This window comes from Mustela nivalis (genome assembly GCF_964662115.1).
Source record: "Mustela nivalis genome assembly, contig: HAP1_SCAFFOLD_2225, whole genome shotgun sequence".
In the NCBI taxonomy this organism is placed as follows: domain Eukaryota; kingdom Metazoa; phylum Chordata; class Mammalia; order Carnivora; family Mustelidae; genus Mustela; species Mustela nivalis.
The window spans coordinates 54,148-72,778 of NW_028134440.1; the positions used below are offsets into that span (position 1 = coordinate 54,148).

The 18,631-nt window shown below is 49.0% G+C and overlaps 1 protein-coding gene across 1 annotated transcript in view; it reads right to left on the bottom strand.

Annotated features, from left to right (window-relative positions):
* LOC309858349 (pappalysin-1) overlaps nucleotides 1-15,451 on the bottom strand; it is a gene marked incomplete at both ends in the record, with an annotated part of 49,331 nt that extends 33,880 nt beyond the window's left edge. Inside the window, one exon of the mRNA XM_082751035.1 lies at nucleotides 14,389-15,451. Coding sequence (XP_082607161.1) covers nucleotides 14,389-15,451 — 1,063 coding nt within the window. The remainder of the gene's footprint in view (nucleotides 1-14,388) is intronic.
* Nucleotides 15,452-18,631: the final 3,180 nt, after the last annotated feature.

Genomic DNA, 18,631 nt, shown 5'->3' on the forward strand with positions numbered 1-18,631 from the left:
TTTTCCAGCTCTAGAAACAGAATACACGGGCTCTCCTGTTTTACAGATGGTTGGTCAGAGGTATGTCTCACAGCACGTGCAGATCAAGACTGCCCAGTGTTTGTCTCTACTCCCACTTAAAGCCAAATGACATGCCCACTGTTGAAGTGAGAGCCAAGGAGATTTTTGAGAAGTATCCTGCCCAAGTTCCATCCCCTGGGCTCTTGACAGGTGCAGGCATGGCGATGGTGCTGACCAGGTGCTGATGCCCTCCACCTGAGGAAGATTTGTTTGAGCTGAACCTGCCTGTGAGTGGGCCATCTCCAAGCCAGAGGCTGGTGAGGGTTCTTTCAGATTAAAGGAAAAGGCAGCAGAGTGCCATAGAAACACGAATGTCTTTTTTTTAATGGGAAAGTATACACACACACACACACACACATGTATATATATGTGTATATATATACATACACATATACATACATACATACACACATACATACATATGACAGCATAACACTTAAAGAGAGTGACCTAGAACCGTATTCTACTTGTAATTCGTATGGAAGACCGTCTTACATGGTGAGACTCATTGCTACTTACTTTCATAATTAAATATCCTTGGGGACAGTTCTAGAAAGAATTGTTCTGGACTACAGTCTGCTCTTCATTCAAATGATATAAAAGTGCGGGGCACAAGTACGTCAATGTTTATGGTACATGTTTTTGTATTTACCATTTTATTCTAACATTACCACACCAAGAAATACTTCGTTGTTGTAATCACTGTCTATTTTTTGCAAAAACCTCATCTGAGAGAGACAGTCTAGGGTTTAAGTCCTATTTCTTCTGCCAAGAAGTGTTTCTGTGACCTTAGGGAAGGGACTCAACCTCTCTGAACCTGTCTTCACCTGTAAAATGCAGATTACAAAATTCAACCCAGGCAGAAGAATATAAAAACTTAAGGAGGTAACATGTGAGAAAGCAACAAGTGAGCCCAACTCACAGAAAGGGCCCAAGAAGCATGATTATCTTTTTAGCTTGCTCATGAAACTGGCCCTCGCTCCCTTAGCTCCCAATGCCTGCTGTCTCTCTCCCATCAGGGGACCCTGCTCCCACCATTGGACCAGGGTGCTTCTCTCCTCCACAGGTGGTTGACCTATTCCTATGACTCACACGGCAAGTCCTGTAGCACTGCCCATTTCCAAATTCTGATTGCAGCCTGTCATTCCCCAGGAGGGTCTTGAGTCCCTGAACCACTACTCCAATTTCAGCACACACCAGACCATTTGAAAGTGATTATCAAATATAAAGATCAAAGCCACTCAAGGCAAGTCATTAAAGCAAGATAAACCTCAGAATGTTTATTGCATCCATATCCTTGTTGCAATTAACAAGCATTCCCCAAGCTGTGGCCAGTTCTGAACCCTGGATTCTGTGTCTTTATCCCAAGGGTCCTAATGATCTGGAGTTTATTCTCTTGCTTAGTTTCACTGTCAGAAATGTCTAAATCTGCCTCTCTTGTAAGAGGAGGCACGGAAAAAAAAAAAAAAAAAAAAGAGTGCTTTGGAGAGTTTATTAAATTCTCAGAATCCTGAATGATTGGTTTCCAAAATAACAGCTCTTGCACAGAAGTCTGACACACAGTCTAAGAAAAATGTAACAGCACCAATGAAAGAGCAATTGAAAAATCGATCATTCTTTCATTCATTTATTGAATAAGTCACTCGTTCGATCCCTCCCCTCCTCCTCCCTCCCTCCCTGCTCGCCTTGGTTTTCCTTTCTTCTCTCCCCTCTGCAAATCATTCATTCAGTCGGCTCCTCTTTTGTTCGCCAATCCTTACAGAGATTCTATTATAACCATGCCCTAAGCTAGCAACTGGGCACACAAATATGAAAGCGAAACAATTTTCACTCTCAAAGGGTTAGCAGTTTGATGAAGGAAATGAGACAAATAACCAGACGATCACAACATAATATGATAATACGAATAAAGCCCACCATTTGGGGGAGTTCATGACACACTGGCACCGTTGAGGTACTTTTCAAAATGATCTCTTTGAAGCTTTACAAAAAACCCTATGTGTCCAGGAGGAGTATCCCCAGTTGACAGGGGAAGAAACCCAGACCCAGTGAGGTGACGCCATTTTTCCAAGGTCCCTCTACCTGGTTACGAGTGTGGGAGGTGAGATATGGCTGCTCATCTATTGGTTACCGCAGACCATATCCCTATCATTAATGTCTTACCTTCTCTTATGATGTGTGTTATCACAGAGGAGGAGCTGAATGGGAGAGAAGAAAAGAACAATGACACTTACCCAGCTGAATGTGGCGAAGACATCGCTGGGCTTTCTAGATGAGGAAAAAACCTTGGCTGGGTGTCAGACCAAGTGTAGGAGACAGGGTCAAGGGCAGAGGCTCCAGAAAGCCAGGAAGCCTGAAAGAGCAGGGAAAGGTTGGAACCTTGCAAGGTGGCTGGTGCCCTTGCAAAGCTGGGAACATGGGAGCAACTCCACAGGGCAGGTCTGGAGGGCTCAGCAATGGCCACATCAGACAGGTCTTATATACCAGGTTACAGAGGATGGATAGTGTCCTGAAGGCTCCGAGCAGACCCTTTCTTTCCTTTCTGGAGGAATGTGGAAGATGGACCAAGGGAGGGATGGCAATAGAGGCCCTGGTGGTGGCTTACTTAAAAAAGCAGATGGGTCTGAGACTATCGAAGAAAGACAGGTACGCATACGTGCTTGCTGGGTGGGGGCAGAGGAAGAGGAGGTGAAATGATGGGTATGGATGGATTCTCATTTGGGCCACTGGAGCATTTCTCATTTATCAGGTTCAGATTCTATACATCAAAGTCCCTCATATTGCTGCCTGAATCTCTAGGCCCCGCAGGAGACTTGGCTCGCTGGGGTTGTGCCCTCTGCTGAGTCACGTGCAAGGTCAGCTCTCAGGAAAGTCACTGGTCTGCAGCATTCTGCGGAATAGGATCAGGATGAGACCTGGAGAGGAGTGTGATGGAGAATCCTGGGAGTTCAAATACAGGAGAAGGTGCTGACTCAGAAGTAAGTAGGCCAATGGAGAGGTTCTCAGAGCTCCGGATCATTTAAAAAAAATGGGGAGGAAGTAGCAAGTAAAAGAGGGTGTGAAGATGAGCCCTCCCACCCCCCGAAAAAAAAACCCACACCATTTAAGATGGCCTTCACATAATAAAATAAGTTGTCCTGGAGTGGAGTGGTCCTCCCAAGGAAAGAACAAGATAATATCAGAAGAGAGGATGCCAGTGATCAATGAATACCTTTTCACTAGGATCCACTCAGCTCCTATTTTTCTCATTTTGCCTTTTTGAAAATGGCTTTCAGAGACTGCTGGGGCAGAAGGCAAAGAGTCAGAACACCTGGTTCCTGGCAAGCACCGCTCTACTCCGTTGGTTAGCATGACTCAGCCTAGAAGTGACTCTGACCCCTGATGAGTCAAGTGCCCATCCTCTGCGTCCCTCAGACCTTGGACTTCTCTATAAAGCATTTATCCAGCTAGCTACTTATCTACCTGCAGGAGATTCTGCAAGTGCAAGATCACACCTTTCTTGTGAAATATTCATTGCTGGAACTCCAGCACCTAGCACTGCACCCGCCCATGTGTGTGCACATGTGCGTGCATGGACACACACACACACACACACACACACAAACACTCTGGAAGGATCAGTCACCTCCCTAAGATCTTTTCTGGGGGTTCTCTAACCTCTGCTTTGATAGCCCCATATTCTCAGAGTTAACTTCTTTTCAGAAAGCCAAGAAACATGAAGAACACCGTGATAAGCAAGGAAAATAAGAAAATACGACGGTGTGTTCAGAAGTATCAGAACAGTAACGTGACCATCCCACGTCAAACGACTGTTTTCACAACACAAAGTGTGCCATTCCCGAGCCCACAAGTGAGCTCTTCTCGCCACCTCCCTTTCTTCTTAGAGGATCGAAACCACAATTGATAAATAATAGAACTGACCACATTCGGCAGAATACACAGCTCACCAGCGGCCCTACGGCTTGTCATCCAGTTGAAGTACAACAAAACAGAGCCAAGTCACCCCTTTTCCTAAGTTGCAACAGCTACCACGTCCTGGGTACAGGAGACACTTCAGCAGGCTGTGTAGTTTGGCTCTAATTCTGAGCCACGTAAACCATAGAACTTATGTGACGACTGACTGACTAATATTGTGTTTGGGAAGGACTGAGCAAGAATTTCAACATCGTCACCGATGTGTGTCTGTAGGACAATTTCTAGATTTTAGCCTGAACTGTGGCCTCATACAAATTGCCTGATTGTAGGCAAATAGCAGAATCATGTACAGACACAACTATATGGTCACTTCAGTAGGTGGAGATCTCTCTGGATGACCTGAACAAGTCTAATAACGTCCCCAAATTTGGGTCCAGACCGGGGTTAAAAACTGAGAGCTCTCGAAGGGTCGTTTGACGATGGAGGAGTTTAAGCATGCGGAAATAACGCTGAAGAGTGATGAGGTCGTCTGACAGGCTATGGGAAGTAGAATGAAATTCAAATGGATTTTTGGAAAGAGGATGCCACTCTCGAGGTTTAAGGGAAAATGAAATGGCAGACACACAGACTACCCAAGACAAGTTGCCACCATCAGGGGGTCACAGAGATCTGAGAGTCAGGAGTCAGAATCTTTCCAGTTGTCAGAGTAGAACTGTTCCTTCACGGCTACACTGAACACATCGGACTCAATTGGTCAGAGGGGCTGGCAAATACTTTGAAGGCAGGGGGATGGTCTCTTATGTCCCTGGATGTCCCCAGGGTCAACACATAGCCTTGCTCATGCCTTCCCGGGATCAATCTCCCTGCACCTGTATTCCAGCTGCAGTCCCCATAGGCCTGGAAACTGCGTTACAACATCTGATCTGAAAATGTATGAATAGTAACAGCTCTTAGAAATATCCTATGCAAATCCTCCCATTTTATGGATGAAGAATTTAAAATAAAAGAAGTGACTTGAACCATGCTGGCTACAAAGTTACTGGAAATAGCTAGTCACTTCCTTCCTCATGTTTTGCCAAGCCACGGGGCAAACTATGTTTTTCTACCATGAATCCTCCTGGGAAAGAGCTGTCTCCCTCTCAAGTCTCTCTACCACCCTCTGGAAGAGCCTGAGATTGTCCATGCTTGTGTGGAGCTCTGGTCACCCACCGTTGCCCTCTGTGGCCAAACATAGTTTGGGAGTTGGGATTCAAGCTCACGGCTGGGGGCTATGCTGTTTGTCTGAACTCGAAAAAGGCTGGCATCACAAATGTTGGACCCCTGAAGTGGAGACCCTAATCTCCTCGCCCTCTGCCCTATACCACCAGATCACCCACTAACTGAGAACACGGAAAAGAGAAAGAAAGAAAGGCACAGAGAGAGGGAGACAAGAAGTCACAGCTCCAAAAACAAAACAAAACAAAGAAACCAGGGAGATGGGAGCCTGTTGGACTTGGGCAAAACGCACTGTCGTTCACACAAGGGTTTTGTGCTTCCAGAAAGTGAAAGCAGGGGTGCTGAAGTCCCCTCACAGGAGACGGAGAATTTTGTAGCTGGGAGTCCGCAGGTACAAGCTGATCCACAAACAATTTAGGGGAATGTGTTTCCCTAAAGCAAAACATGCCTGTGTTTGCCCATTCCACCCTCCCTCAAGCCCCCACTGCTTTGTTTCCCACCCTGGACGGGCGTCTGGCCGAGCTGAGGCTGTCATGAGTAGTCAGCATCACCAGTGGACGGTGGAAGGAACCGGAGGGTGCTGATGAGGTCAGACCGGGGTGGAAAAACCCCAACTGCCTCCCTCTGGGGCCGAGAGGGCACCAAGCGCTCCCATCCATCCGTCCATCCGGAGAGCTGGAGATGGAAATGCACCTCCAGGAAAAAGGGTGAGACAGGGAGCACCTGCAAATTTCACCTACAAACTCTGAGACAGAGATCCTGCTGTGGTCAGAGTCACACGCATGAGCAGGCGTCTTGTGCTGCCTCTTACATGGTCCGGTGGGGTTCCGAGAGCCCCTGGGGTGCCCACTTGGCTTCCAGCTCCTTCCCTAGGATGTGTGAGAGCGACACAGCCAGCCCCATCCTGGGATCCCGGACACGTCTTGGCTTTATGCTGGGGATGCCTAAACTCACAGCAACGTGCTGCTTGGGACAATGGGTATGGTATCAGTTAGCATGCGCAGGGCTTTCGGAGTCAGGACAATCTTTTTAAAATGGAACCTGCAGGAGCCAAAATGAAAGGGCCTTTGGTAGAAGAGCAGGACTAGCTTGTCTACAACCCCCGCTGCAGCCCGAAGGTTCCAGGGAGGGGGCTCAGGATCCAGAGGGGGCTGGGAATTAGGGAATATGTGTGTAAGAGGTCAGAAGATTTCCCAGCGATGGAAAATCCCCAACCACCACTGTTATTTTGAGTGCTCACTCAATGGCCGGCGCTGGGGTAAAGGGCTGACCCCTGCAACATTTCACCAAATCCTCTGAGCCCCTCAAGGCAGAAGCCTGCAATACCTTCATCCCTGACTTTAGGAAGAGGCACCTGAGCCTCTGATAAAGTTAGAGACTTGCTCAAGGTCATGGACATGTTTATATGGCTTGATTTCAAGTACACTTGGTGTCCAAAACTCACATTCTTATGTTTTTTTGCGAGACTATCACCATCCTCCACAGCTTCTCACGGGTCCCTGTTTTGAGCTCCTGAACCTGGCATGGAGAAACCACCAACCGCTCTCTTTGTTCCATTCCCCCCTCTATCTTGATCTCAAAGACCACAGTCACCTGCGCAGAGTCACAGAGGGGACCTCTGAGGGGAGGTGGACTTTGTTGAGATGAATAACATGAAGGTAATCCAGACGGAAGCAGAGAATGGGACCCCGCCACGCGTGGCCTGGAGAGAGGTATTTCTGCGTCCACACGCAAGCGGGCGCATAGGCTGGGGACAGTCAAAAAATCTAAGACCCTCCATCAAATTGGCTCACCACCCCTGGTGACCAATGCCAACACCGCCTGGGATCGTTCCAGGCGGAAATATGTCCTCGAACACAGTTCGGCATTTGGGTCATTTCAAAAATAAACTAGTGTGCGAGCTCAATGGGTTGGATATGTTATATGGTCTTTATTTAAAAATACCAATTCTGTGGCCAGTCCTAAAAAAACAAAAAAGTCAGTATTTTAAGAATGAAAGTAATCTGTGTAAATGCCCTCAGTGTGTGTCCTGCTGTTCCATCCAGGCCTTTTTTTTTTTTTTTTTAAATGAGCCTGCAGAAAGTCAGTCTCCAGAAAACAATGCTGATTTAGAGGGGTCCCTGTGTGTACCCAAGAAGGGAGGGGACTCTAGACCTACTATGTGCCACACACTATGACCAGCGGCTTGATACAGATGACTTTGGCTAAATTGCACAACGCATGGTCGTAGAGCTGTCCTCGCCCAATTCTTACAGAAGAGAAACCAGCAACTCTTATTGAGAAATGAGCCAAGGTCAGACAGCTAACGAAGAGTGGAACCAGGATACGGACCCTGGTCAGTCTCCAACACATATCACTTTTCCACTATACCAGGCCTGACTCCGGTTATTGCTTTAATGAATATTAGTCACATTAAATAAACTCTGATATTCTGATTATAAAATTCCAAGCAATTTCTCTTACACGATTACTGGAAAAGAATGAACAAAGTTACTGAACAAATAACAAAGCCCTCTTTCATCTGTGTGCTCCTTAACTCTTCCCAGAACTCTTGCTGGGATAGTATTTTATGTGACCCTCAAGGCAATCACGTGATTCAGCCGGTCACATACTATTAGGATTCCCTTTCCACAGATGTGGAAATGGGGGTTCCAGGAGATTACGAGACTGGTCTGCGACTGCACAGCTAAGATGTGGCTGAGCGGGGGCTAGCTAGCATCAATCCCTCCTGAATCCTCCCTCCATTCTGTGTTAGTCTGATTCTCAGAGCTCCACAGCCAGAAAAAAACAAACCGTGGCATTCAACCCCGCTTAGGCCCAAGTAGACTTACCTTTTTCTGGAACCCTCCCTTGCCCCTCCCACCTCAATCTCTTTGTTCCTTTCTGTCATTACAGAGCCTGTGAATCCTGGTGGTCCATTTGTGTGCCTCCTTCTCCCAGAAAACCTTTTCTGACTTCCTCAAGCCACAGGGATCCTGCCTTTTTCTCAGAGCTCACGTAAGCCTGATCGTCCGTGTGGTTCCCTGGGAAATTAATCATCTGCCTTCTCACCACCTCTTGAATAACTGTAACAAAATGTCACTGAACTACAGAATATAAGCACCTTCAGGACAGAGATCACATGTTGGATCCCCAGGACATTGACCACAGTCTCCTGGGCACGAAAGTGTCTTAGCAAAATATGGACAATGGGGAAGAACATGACCATCCTTGACAGAATGTTTCCAAGTTGCAAATCCTAAGCTTCTAAGATGGGAGGAGGGTAGAAAGGCCTTGAAATTAAGAAATGAGATCCTGGGTCTTGCCCTCGGCTTGGCCTCACTCTCGCTGGGAGGCCTGGGTCAGTGCTGGCCCCTCTTGGGAGCTCGGCCTCCTGATCTATAGCAAGAAAAGGCCAGACACGGCCACTACTCCTTTCAGCTCAGAAAGTCCCTGACTCCCGATTTGGGGAGAACTCGGGAGAAGGAAGTGTATGTTTCATGAGATCATCCCAAAAAAGAAGAGACCCCAACATGCAAAGGCAAACCATTTAATGGTCTCTGACAAGGAGTCAGGGAGGCCACTGAGGACAGCTGTAGTGCCAGCAGAGGGGTCGAGGAGCCTGCCTAAGGCTTACTGCAGTTCTTTCCAAAGACTTCCAGCAATGTCAGCTTGGGTCCAAAAAAAATAACATGGCCCCCGGGGAATGCCCTTGTTCCATTAAAAATAATAATAATAAAGGGAAGACAAAGAAAATGTTTTCCTATGAGCCAACAGTGTACAAGGGAAGTCTTTTTCTATCTTCCAATTGCATATAAGTACATATTCACAGATAGAGGTCAAGTTCACCCAACCTTGCCCTAGCTTGCGTTTGGAGGATCCAAACAGAAGCTTGGTGGGTTTGTTGCAATGTAATTCTTGCAATGGGGTGCATGCAGCCCAAAGTGTCAAATGCCCCCTGAGCTCCTGATGCCAGGGGTTTCCCTTAATATCCAGGTTTTCCCTTTTATCTATAGAAAGGCATGTGAAGTGCATTCTAACTTGTTAGTAGACATCTCTAATGGCTGCAGATGAAACTCTGCCTACCTGGCTCATCTCCACCACTTGTAAAGAACAGCCAAGTTCATTGGAATGTTTTTTTTTTTGTTTTTTGTTTTTTTTCCTAAATGGCCAGTCTGATAGAAAAACGTTCACTGCTCACACAGACGGGTCCTCCTGGCTGACACTGGGGAGCCTTCCTTCACACCCGTGATCACAATGGCATGCTTTCTTGTCTGTCTTTTCCTCTAGATGGTGAGCTCCAAAAGGCAGGGGCTGGGCCGGCACAGAGGGAGCATTCAACAAACATTTACTGGGAGAGGAAAAGAAGAAAGAAAGGGACGGAAATCAAGGAGGGGAAAGCAAAGGAGGGGAGGAAAAGGCAGAAGGAAATAAAGAAAGGGAGAGGAGGAGGAAGGAAGGATTTAGCTTGATATTCGTTTGCCAGGAGATCAAGTAGACCCTCCCCTGCTTATGTCTGGGTCCCGGCCATACTGAAGACTCGTTCTCCAAGCGCTTCCTCCCCTCCTGTGCCCTTGCTTCTCTCGTACTCTCTGCATGGGCTGTCTATCTCCGTGCTCTGCCCATCCACATCCACCATCCATCCCCCTCCACCCTGCTCCGTGCCCCTCGGAGGCTGGCCTCATTGGGGTGCGTCTGTGGGTTCCTTTGTCCTGTGGCTTCTAGAAGAAGACAGAGAAGCAGAAGGGAGTGACAATGTAGCATTTACTCTCCAGGCTCCCTTCTGGCCTGGGGGCTACAGGAGGTTGGTCACCCCTCTTTAGAGAGAGTCGCCGCTACTGCCCAGGGGTCCTCTGCGCACAGTCACTCTCGAGGTTCCCGAACCACTCTCTCTTCTTGTCCCTCTAGACCAAGAATACAAATGGCTCTCCACTGTTGCTGACTTTGGCCTTGGCGATTGTCAAGGTCTGCCTACCTTGTTGTAGATAGCTTCTCCTTCCCTTGTATCCCTCCTTCAACTCTCCTTAACTGTACCGTTTGAATGTATCACCTGTTTTCTGCCAGGCCCTGGCGTCTGCAGCCTGCATCTCTACCTCTGAAAGTGCTGCCCATCTCCAGCTGCCCTCAAAGCATGCCTCTGCCAGCCAGTGCACCTTGTCCTCCTTGTCCAAGCAGATCTCTGCCTTCCAGAGCTCTGTCCCACTGTGTGTCATGGGATCAGACTTTCTTTTGGGTGAATATGGTTCCCCCACCAAAATGAAAGCTCCCTAACGGTGAGGAGTGCCTCCCACCCCTTCCGGTATCCCCAGTGAAGAGCAGAGGGCCAGGCAGGGATGCACAGACCCAAGAAATGTCTGTTTGCAAATGTTACTGTGTGGTTCCGTTAACATGACTGGAGGAAGATAGCAAAAAGTCAGGCTGTACTGGGCTCAGCCCCAAGCCCATCAAGGCTACTCTCTACAGCATTGCCACGGTCCTCGCTGTGCCTCCTTCAGGTGACTGACGGGGTGCTCACTCATCCGCAGAGAGGTGCTCCCCTGGGAGCAGCACTCTGAAGGGGGATGACATCATCTGTTCCTCTGCTCTGAGCGGCCGCCTATAATTACAACACTCTGGTTCCAAGCAGGATTTAGAAATCATGTAGAGGAATCCTGCTCCCTTTCCTATAGGACAGGCCTTTGGAGATTTGAAGTGTGTATACCGCTGCCCTATAGTCTTGGCTCCAGGAGAATTTGCTCATCATGCCAGACATCTTCATGTGGTTATGATATAAGCTCCTGCCTCTCACTGTCCAGTTACCCCCCCCCCCCACTTTTTTTGTGCCTCCTCCACTGGTTGCTGTTATTCTAGACCCTTAAGAAGGAAAACTGGCTGCCAAGATAGCTCTGGTGGTTCTACAGGGGTTCATGGAAGCCTAAGGCCATCATCAGCTTCTTACCCAAACTCACTCATTCAGGCACTCCATAATCTCAAGCTCTCAGGGATAATTAGGAAGAGAACATGAAGGGGCAGGGATGTGTGACTGTCCAGAATGTCAGGGCAGTCCTGGACAGCTGTGTCACCGCAGATGACCAGGAGTCAGAAATCCAGAGCAACCTTATCTCCAGTGTGACTACTAATGGACACTGTGAGCTCTGGTCTCGGTTTCCCTCTATAGGGGAGAAAGGGCTTGGACCAATGATCTCTGAGGGTGTTTCTAGGTCCAACATTTGACGTTGGATGAGGTGCTCTCCTGGAGTCCAAACATGTTAAAAGATACACTTCTCTGACAGAATTCACCAATCTGTCCAGCTCCATTACTAGGAATCTTATTATACTCAAGGGACTCGCTACGTAAATTGTCAGAACAGTGAATTTTAATCAGTGCCGCTCAAGGCGGGCAGGGCACGGGCTGCTATGGCACAGTGCATGCAGGAATGGAGAAACTTTTCAAGAACTCTGACACCGACACTCTGGTGGTATTTCATTTTATATGGATTCATTTTGTGCTGTATATTTCAAAGGTATTGGTTTGCAATATACAGGGGGGGGAAAAAAAACCCCAAACTGGTGCCTTACCATAGACTGAGAAGTATTCAATAGTTTTATTATCTTTACCCATTAAGAGAGAAAAAGAGAGAGGAGGGGAGAGAAAGAGGGAGGAGGGGAGGGAGAGAGAGAGAGAGGACCCTGATGAGAATGAAGTTCAGCTCTTTATTAAAAATCACCTAGATAACGTCAATCAAATTTTCACTGCTTCCACTAAAGGTGCCTGCCTCCCTCCCTCCTTTCTGTCTGTCTTCCTCCCTCCTCCCCTCCCTCCCTTTTCTTAAAGTCACAAAGCCAATATTTCTCTGCAAACGTCTCTGCACACTGGAAAGCCAAAACAGCCTGGACACCGTCATCCCCGGCCCCATCAGGAGATGACACGTTGCCTGATGGGGCTCACCTGGGGCTCATGACCTTCGCAGCTGGCCAACAAGTGCCCTGGCGTGAGTGGTCACAGAGCTGGCACATAGCTGCTCCCGGACATTCTGGGCAGGCGGTCCCGTGACTTAGAAAAGGGGAGGCCGTTGGAGGCTGCCAACTCTGTCTGCTGATGGTGAGGTATCTGGGATGGGGCCCCAGGGCCCCTCCATACCAGGACAGTGCCCGCTGGCCTCGGTCCTGACCCAATCAGCTCAGCAGTTTTCCCCCAAGGCCTTGTGAAGCCGCCCTGCCTACCAACCCTGCCCTTCAACTCTGCCTCTTACTGCTTCTCAGACTTAAAAATCCTTCTCTTCCGTGGGAGCTTTAGAGTCAACAGACCTGGATGTGAGTCCGAGCTCTCCATTTATTAGTTGAGTGACCTTGGCTAAAACCCTAGGTCAGTCTGGATCCTGAATTTCTTGCGGCACAATAGGGCTAAGGGTACCCACCCTCCTGGTGCTGAAGAAGCAATTGTTGTAGGAATGGATGAATGAATGAACAAATGAATGAAAGCAGGAACGAAGGAACAAATGAACATGGAAATGGGTGAAGAACTTGAGGCTATCCGCAGCACTTTGCCCTCCTCTGTGCCCACTCTGCCTGAGCACGCGGGTACGTCCCGGGAGTCCAGCTCTGTAGAGCACATGCTGCCTTAATCTCAGAGACTTGCATTTGTGACTTAGCTGAATGGCTCTCCTGACCCATGACCTTGGCGGAGTCAGCTCCTCGAGCTCCCTGTCGGTCAAATGCAAATACTAAGCCCGGTCTTGCCTGCCTTACCAAAGTCTGTCAAAGCCCAAAGGAGAGCAGAGATGAAAGTGCACTGTAACCTGGAAGGAACCAGCCACACAGCAAGGCTTCTTCCCACTTGGGCCGCTCGTGTCTCTGAACAAGGTGGGAGTCCAGAGCCCGCCTGGTGCCAGCAGGCTGAGCTGACGTGCTTTCTGGCTTGCTGCCAGGCACGACATTCTCCTGCCAGCATCGCCATTCCTTTGCACATAGGTATTTTGTCTGTGCATGGGAGGCCCTTGCTTTTTTGAGAGAGACATAAAGAGAAGAGTCAGCAGAAAACCTGCAGAGGTCGGCAAATGTGCTCGAGCTATCAGCAAGTCCAGGGTCCTGTGCGCTGGACAGAATGGAAAAGTCCAGCGTGAATCTGGGAGATCAGGAAAGTGGATGCTGCCTGTCTCTCTGGCTTGGAACTAGTTCCTCTGAGTCCCATATTGAATATAGATCACCCCCAGGTTCACCTCTGGGCTTTTCCTGGAGGGTGCTGTTTAGAGTTGACAGTGCAAGCAGAGGCTAAGGGAAGCCTTGGACAGAAGCGTCCCCTTTCTGCCCTCTTCTCCGCAGTGGATGACACGTCCCTCTGCCCGGAGTGCCCTCCTCTCTCCCCCAACCCAATCTTGGATGTCCAAACCAGATCAGAGCTTTTCTGGAGATAGTTGAGTGCCAAGTCAGCTTTTTTTCTCTTTGATCTCCCTTGGCACTCCCTAAACACAGCGTACAGCACACAGCACCTTCCTGACACAAGGACAACTATGCTTACTGAGACCTCATGGCCCGCCAGCCATGAGCAGGAAGACCATGCATTATATACCCCCTCTCCAACTCCAGAGCAGCTTCACAAAGCAGGTGCTGTTATCACTCCCATTTTACAGAGGAAGGCATGGCTTCTAAGAAGTTACAGAGCGAGGAAACAGTATGGCTGAGACCCGAACCCAGGCTGTGCGACCCAGCTGATCCTGGATTTATCAGCACAGTGCAACAGAACGAACACTCGGCCGGGAAGCGTGTTCTATAATGCTCTGTCCAGCACGGTAGCCACTACAGCCCATGAGGCTGCTGAGTCCGTGAAATGTTGTTCATGGGACTCAGGCCAGATTTTAAATTTATTTAATCTCAACTAATTTAAACAGTCACAGTGGAGTAGGGAACGCATTGTACCCCACTCTACCACGTGTGTTATGACAGTTACCCATTATGTGGTTCACATTACCCAGTTTTGACTCTGAGCTCTTTAAGAAGACGGGGTTGTCCTCTCTCACAGCCCACAGCGGGGGCTCAGCGAATACTGTTTTGGTGGACTATCTTCGTGTATCGTCCCCATAAGAGATGCGTAAGAGGTTGGCCTCAGTCACCAAGCTACAGTGCAAGCCAGTAAATCTGCAAAGTTCTGGAACCCCTAGGGCTCTCAGGCACCTCGCCTATGCAATGCTGAGGGGACCGAGTCAGCTCACAGCTGGGCATCGTCTGCCCGGCAGGTCTTACCTGTGCGGAGAGTCGGGGTCGAAGCAAGTCTTGGTGACATCCGTGATTTCGGGGTCGCAGCACTCTCCGCCATCAAAGTTGAACCGTTCATAATTACAGTCCATGTCACACACCCCGTTGTGCTGTTTCTTCACGAAGGCAGGGTGGCGTAGGTGGCGGCAGTCCCCGCCGTCGTGGCCGGTCAGCGTGTGGTTGCACTCGAGGTCGCAGCTCTCGTCCCCGATCTTGCTGATGTCGCAGTTGGCCAGGACGAGGCGGTGGCGCAGGGAGGAGTTGCTCACCTCGAGCACCTCCAGATCCCAGGAGATGTTATAGTGTCTGAAGGCCTCGGCCAGCTGCCGGTGCTGGAAGTCGATCTGCTGACGGCTCACCGTGGGGTTCTCATGGTTGTCATCATGGAGGTTGACCACGCGGTAGCGCACCACCTTGGGCCGGCGGAACCGCGGGAGCTGGTTGTAGCTGGCAATGACCTCCGTGTTGTCACACAACGTCTGCCCACACAAGGGAGGCTCCAGACTCGTGTCCAGCAGGAAGCCGTGGGCACCGCTGAGTTCCACTTGGGGGATGTTGCCGTCCTTCATGGGGGACCAGGTGTGCTTCACGTTGTCCCAGTTCTCCTGGAGGAGGAGCTGAGGTAGAGGCGCATGGAGGCCATGGGTTTCCATGTCGAGCAGTATCTCCCGCTGAGTCCGGGCCACCTTCCACAGACTGAAGCGCTCGATGTAGCCCCGGTAGTTGTGATTCAGAGCACTGCCCCCCAACATGAGCACTTTACACTTCTGGGTCAACGGGCTGAAGATGCCGCCCACCTGCTCCCCCGAGGTGGCCACCTGGGCACCGTTCATGTAGAGTTTCATCAGCCGCCCGTCATAGGTGGCGGCTAGGTGCACCCACTGGCCTGGGAGGTAGCTGCGGTGGGCATTGATGGTGGTCACTTGCCGGGCTCGGTCTGTCTTCAGGGAGAAAAAGTAGCGTGGGTCTCTGTTGCCTTGGTCACTGACGGTGTGAATTCCCACGACCCATCCTCGGTCACGTGAGGTATAAGAACATTTGTCATACAGCCCTATGTGGCCCAGAGAGAGAGAGAGGCGTCAGTAAAGGATGGAAGAGGGCACTCAGTTACTTCTCTCTGTTAAAATTAGTATGAGGATGTCCTAGACCAGCGGTTCTCAAACTGTGCCCCACAGGGTCCTCTAGTTCTTAATGAAGCCTCTGGGACCAGACTTAGGACAAGGTAAGGAGGAGCTGGTTTTGGTGGGGGGTTCTCCCCACTATGTTAGCCCAAGTGGTTTCACTTTCACTGGTTCTGAACATGGAATATACGAGAAAGATTTCGGTTTGTAGAATGGGTACTTGGGCTAAAGAAAATACCAACAGTAACAACAATGGAAATCTGAACACCTTTGATTTTGCAAAATTATTGAATGGGGAAGAGGATATTCTAATAAAGAGGGTATTTTAGGGGCGCCTGGATGCCTCGGGGGGTTAAGCCGCTGCCTTCAGCTCAGGTCATGATCTCAGGGTCCTGGGATGGAGCCCCGCATTAGGCTCTCTGCTCGGTGGGGAGTCTGCTTCCCTTCTCTCTGCCTGCCTCTCTGTCTACTTGTGATCTCTCCCTCTGTCAAATAAATAGATTTTTAAAATGTTTTTTTAAAAAAGAAGGTATTTTAGGGGTGCTTGGGTGGCTCAGTTGGTTAAGCATCGAACTGGTGGTTTCGGCTCAGATCATGATCTTATGGGTGGTATGACTGAGCCCCATGTCAGGCTCTGTGCTCAGCAGGAAGTCTGCTTGGGGTCCTGTCTCTGTCCTTCTCCCAACTTGTGCACATGCTCGTTCGCTCTCAAATACATAAATAAATCACCCCCAACATTAAAAAACAACCAAGAGGGCATTTTAAGTGTGGGATGATATACGAGGCAAGAGGAGAATGGGGTTAGTAATGAGTAAAGATGTTCATTGAGAAGGAGCACCCCTATTACGGCCACCAAAACCTTGGGCACACATCACCGCTGGCCATCATCAGATGGCCAGTGGTGGTGAACTGTTAGCAAAGTTGGCCCAGAGAAGCGAGAGTCAGGGGCCACAAAGCTAATGCTTCTACCTTCTAACAGGAGGCCTTCCTGGCTAGCCCTGAAATCTAGCCCCAGAGAAACGCAGACATGCTTACTGTCTGAGCTGGAAAGATTTTTAAAGATCACTGCTTCCAGCTTCTTCACTTGACAGGTGAGGGATCTCAGACCCAGAAAATGAAAGGCATTTGTCAGGTTACACAGAGTCGACGACAAGTTTCTGAGACCCAACTCAGCTTGCTTTTCTCCAACACTAATGTTAGTATTTTCAAAAGAATGAAATGAAAAGCATCCTCTTAATATAAAAGATGTGGGGGACTCCTTCATTACTTAAAATCGTCCAAGCCTCTGTATTGTACTAAGGTCTGTGTATGAATTCATTTAATCCACGTAACACCCTTACGGCGATGATGTTAACAGACACGAGATTCTCAAGAAAGCAAAGAGGTGGATGGGTTAAAGGTCAACGGACTGGTCAGTGGCTCCTCCATCCATCAGACCCTGGCATTCACCACCCTGTGAACTAACTCTGTGGGTGCTTCCTTCTCCCCTACCAAAGCCACCAGGGATCTAGAACATTCCAACTGGTGAGGGGTGGGGGACAAGTTGGGTGTTCAGGAAGGTCCCATGGCTGATGTCTCTAGACTTACTCTGGGAACCCCAGGAAATCACTTAGCAGATTCTCTCTGGATTGAATTATCTTTATAATCACCAACCCCCATTCCTCAGCTTTTCTGGAATACACCCAGTGTCCTTGGCAAAGACAGGCTGTTGGATGGGGAAGAGGACTTTCTAATTAACAGTGTGTTTTAAGTGTGGGATGATGTACAAGGCCAGGTGGGAGGAGAAAGAGAAGGAGATAAGAATGAATACAAGATGCTCATTTAGGAGGACAGTCCCTACTCTGAGCTGGAGACCTGTTGCGGTCACCATAACTTTGAGCGTGCATCTGCAATTAGCGTTCATCAATGAGCATGGACAGCTTCCAGCAAAATCAATGGAGGAGGCCCATAGGATATCTGCTCCTTTATACCGGGGCCTCAGAACTTGTGTAAATCTTTGTTAGCATCTGATGCAGAGGGCAGTTTTGGCCTGGCATCTGAGTTCGCCTATACCCCTCCTCCCACTCCCTGCCCAACAGTCCCTCAGGCAATGGCTGGGGTCACCTCACAAAGTCAACCTGCTCTCACTGGCTGGGCAACCTTGGTGAAGCACTAAGTACCTCTTTGGGATCTTGATTCTCTATCTGGTGAAGGAGGGGACTGAATGAGGTTCCCCTTGCATGCCTGGTAGAAGTCTGCTTCTCTGCATTTCCAGGTTTTCTCCACCCCTAAAACAGAAACTACCTCTTCCAAGAAGCTCTCCATGATAGTCCTGTAAAGAATGTTCATCTTTCCTCTCAACTCATTTTACTTGAAGGCAATTAGACATTTGCTCTCTGGTTTTGGAGTCCCCCTAGATGGAAGGGTTCTTGAAAGGGAGAACTCTGGCTAAACCATCTGTCCCCTGCCTAGGACCTTGTACCACGCCTTGCCTACAGCAGGCGCTCAAAAAGTATCTCACGAAGGAGTACAGGAAGGATTCCAAATAGAGCCAGAGAAGGAAAAAGGACAAACAGAATCAAAGGCCTTAACTTAGGTCTTTATGAGTCAGAAGAGAGGGTGTGTTCTCGGTACCACAGAAAGAGCAGGATCTTTGGACTAGGAGTCGTTCTGATGAAAGTGTTACTAAGTCGAACATTGGGGCAACCTCCCTTCACTTCTGCAGGTCTTCTCTTGCCTAGATCTCCCTTCCAGCACACTGTCATACTCAGGAGACACAGAGGGTACACCATCCTTGGCATACAGTAGCCGTCCAAGTGGGAGCTCATTTTTAAGACGGTGGTGAGTCTGGGAGTGATGTCAATGATACCAAGTAGGAAATGACAAGAAACAAAATACAGAAAGGCCAGAGAGAGCAGGCATCCTGAAGGCATCTTGACTAACACAGCAAGAGTTGGTAGGATGAAGGCTCAAAGAAAGCATGAGTCCTCCCCAGAGCCATTGGCAAAACCTCCTTAGAAATCACGAACCCCATCTGCTTAACTGCTGTCAGGACACTGCGTGTGAAAAGCTACCTCCCCATGGACCCTTCCAAAGCGGAACCTGTGACTCCAGATTTGGAACGAGCTACC